We start from the raw sequence: 1,838 nt of genomic DNA on the forward strand, positions 1-1,838 counted from the left end.
CCAAGTACCCTATGTTTTATAGCTTTTTGTTTTAATGAGAACAGTCTTTTTAAAACTCCAAGTATCTGAGCCTTGCACAGTGCCTGCAAAATATTTGGGTGCTGAATGATTCCAGGCTTGGATTCTGGAGTTTACGTTTATAAACCCATTTCACCCTTGTGTTAATAAGAGAATACTAATTGCTGCAGCAGGTCAACACCCTGAAATGTCAGTGGTTTAACATGACAGTTTTTTCCATGTCCATGGCACACTCCAATGCAAGTATTCCTGGTTGGACTCATTTTCTCTAAGCAGTAGTTCAGAGATGTAGACTCTTTCAATCTTGTAGTGCTATATCTTTAACATGTGGCTTCCAAAATTACCTTGGAAGACATTTCCATTCTGGCCAGCCAGAAAGGGAAAAGAACACAGAGGATCACTCGTGGAAGATTTTTATAAATCCAGCCACAAAGTGGTATATATCTGTATCTGCCCACATTTCAATAGCCAAAATTAAGCTACATGGCCACACCGAGCTATGCAAGGGAGGCTGGGAAATGTAGGTCAGCTATATGCCTAGGGAGAAGAGGAGATGGAGTTTGTTAAGCACTGATGTCTGTGCCAGAGTCCTTTTACAGTAATCTAAACCTATTCAGGTAAGATTTTAGTGCTGTTCTTTCTCCTTGGTATGGACTGAATTGTGTCTTTCTAAAATTCATATATGTTGAGCCCCAACCCCCAATGCGATGATATTTGGAGATTACTTTTGGCAGGTATTTAGTATTAGATTAGGTCACCAGGGCAGAGCCCTCACGATGGGATTAGTGCTTTTACAAGAAGAGAACGCTGGAGAGCTTGCTGGTACTCTCCCTGTGCCCACGCACAAGAAGAGGTCATGTGAGCACACAGCAGGGTGGCAGCCACCTATAAGCTAAGACAAAAGGCCTTGTCTGCACCTTGATCTTGGACTTCTAGCCTCCAGAACAGTGAAATGATATTTAACTCACCCAGTGTATGACATTTTATTATGGCAGCCCAAGCAGACTAATACACTCCCTCTCCCTGACTCAGATTCTGTAGTGACAAGTAAGATTAATCCAAATGAACTCCTTTTCCTCTAGACTTCTCTCAGCTGGAGCCACCAGAGTTTATGCTATCTTGACTCATGGAATCTTCTCTGGTCCAGCCATTTCTCGCATCAACAACGCATGCTTTGAAGCAGTAGTAGTCACCAATACCATACCTCAGGAGGACAAGATGAAGCATTGCTCCAAAATACAGGTGAGAGTGAGATTCTTGCAAAACAAGACTTCACTAAGTGTTTAGGAGGTGGTTATGTAATGTTGAATTCAGTGTCTAGATTCTGAAGATTTCCTTCTTTGATCTTAAGGGTTTAATCTGTCATCACAGTCTGTGTTCCAAAAGTAAAAAAAAAAAAATCACCTGTTTAGAAGTTCAAATTGCTAGACCTCAGAGTCTCTGGAGAATGGAGCCAAGAAGTCTGCATTTTAACAGGCTTTCCCCATGATTCTGATGCACATTACAGTTTGCAAATCCATACTTTACAGTATGTTTGTCTTACTCTTAACTGGAGGCCCCTGTAGACATAATGTGAAACCTTTAAAATGATTGAACTTTAGTGTTTCTCAAAGTATACTCTGGACCTACGGTTCTTATTAAAATGTAGGTTCCTTTGCTCCATCCAAGAACTACAAATCCAGAAATACTGGAACCAGTATTTTAAAGTAATTCTCCAAGTAATTGTTAGACACTAAAGTTTGAGTGCTGTTGTACTGAAAGAATAAGACCTTTTATTAATTAAAAATGTGTACAGGTTGGTCCAAGTGCAGTGGTGTTTA

General features: G+C 40.4%; 1 protein-coding gene across 1 annotated transcript in view; it reads left to right on the forward strand.

The window, feature by feature from the left end:
* Nucleotides 1–1,305, forward strand: part of PRPS1 (phosphoribosyl pyrophosphate synthetase 1) — a 28,935-nt gene extending 27,630 nt beyond the window's left edge. Inside the window, exon 6 of the mRNA XM_012644615.1 lies at nucleotides 1,101–1,305. Within this exon, the coding sequence (XP_012500069.1) occupies nucleotides 1,101–1,305 (205 nt within the window). The remainder of the gene's footprint in view (nucleotides 1–1,100) is intronic.
* The last annotated feature ends 533 nt before the right edge of the window (nucleotides 1,306–1,838 follow it).

Source organism: Propithecus coquereli, unplaced genomic scaffold (assembly GCF_000956105.1).
Source record: "Propithecus coquereli isolate 6110/MARCELLA unplaced genomic scaffold, Pcoq_1.0 Scaffold104, whole genome shotgun sequence".
NCBI classification, from domain to species: domain Eukaryota; kingdom Metazoa; phylum Chordata; class Mammalia; order Primates; family Indriidae; genus Propithecus; species Propithecus coquereli.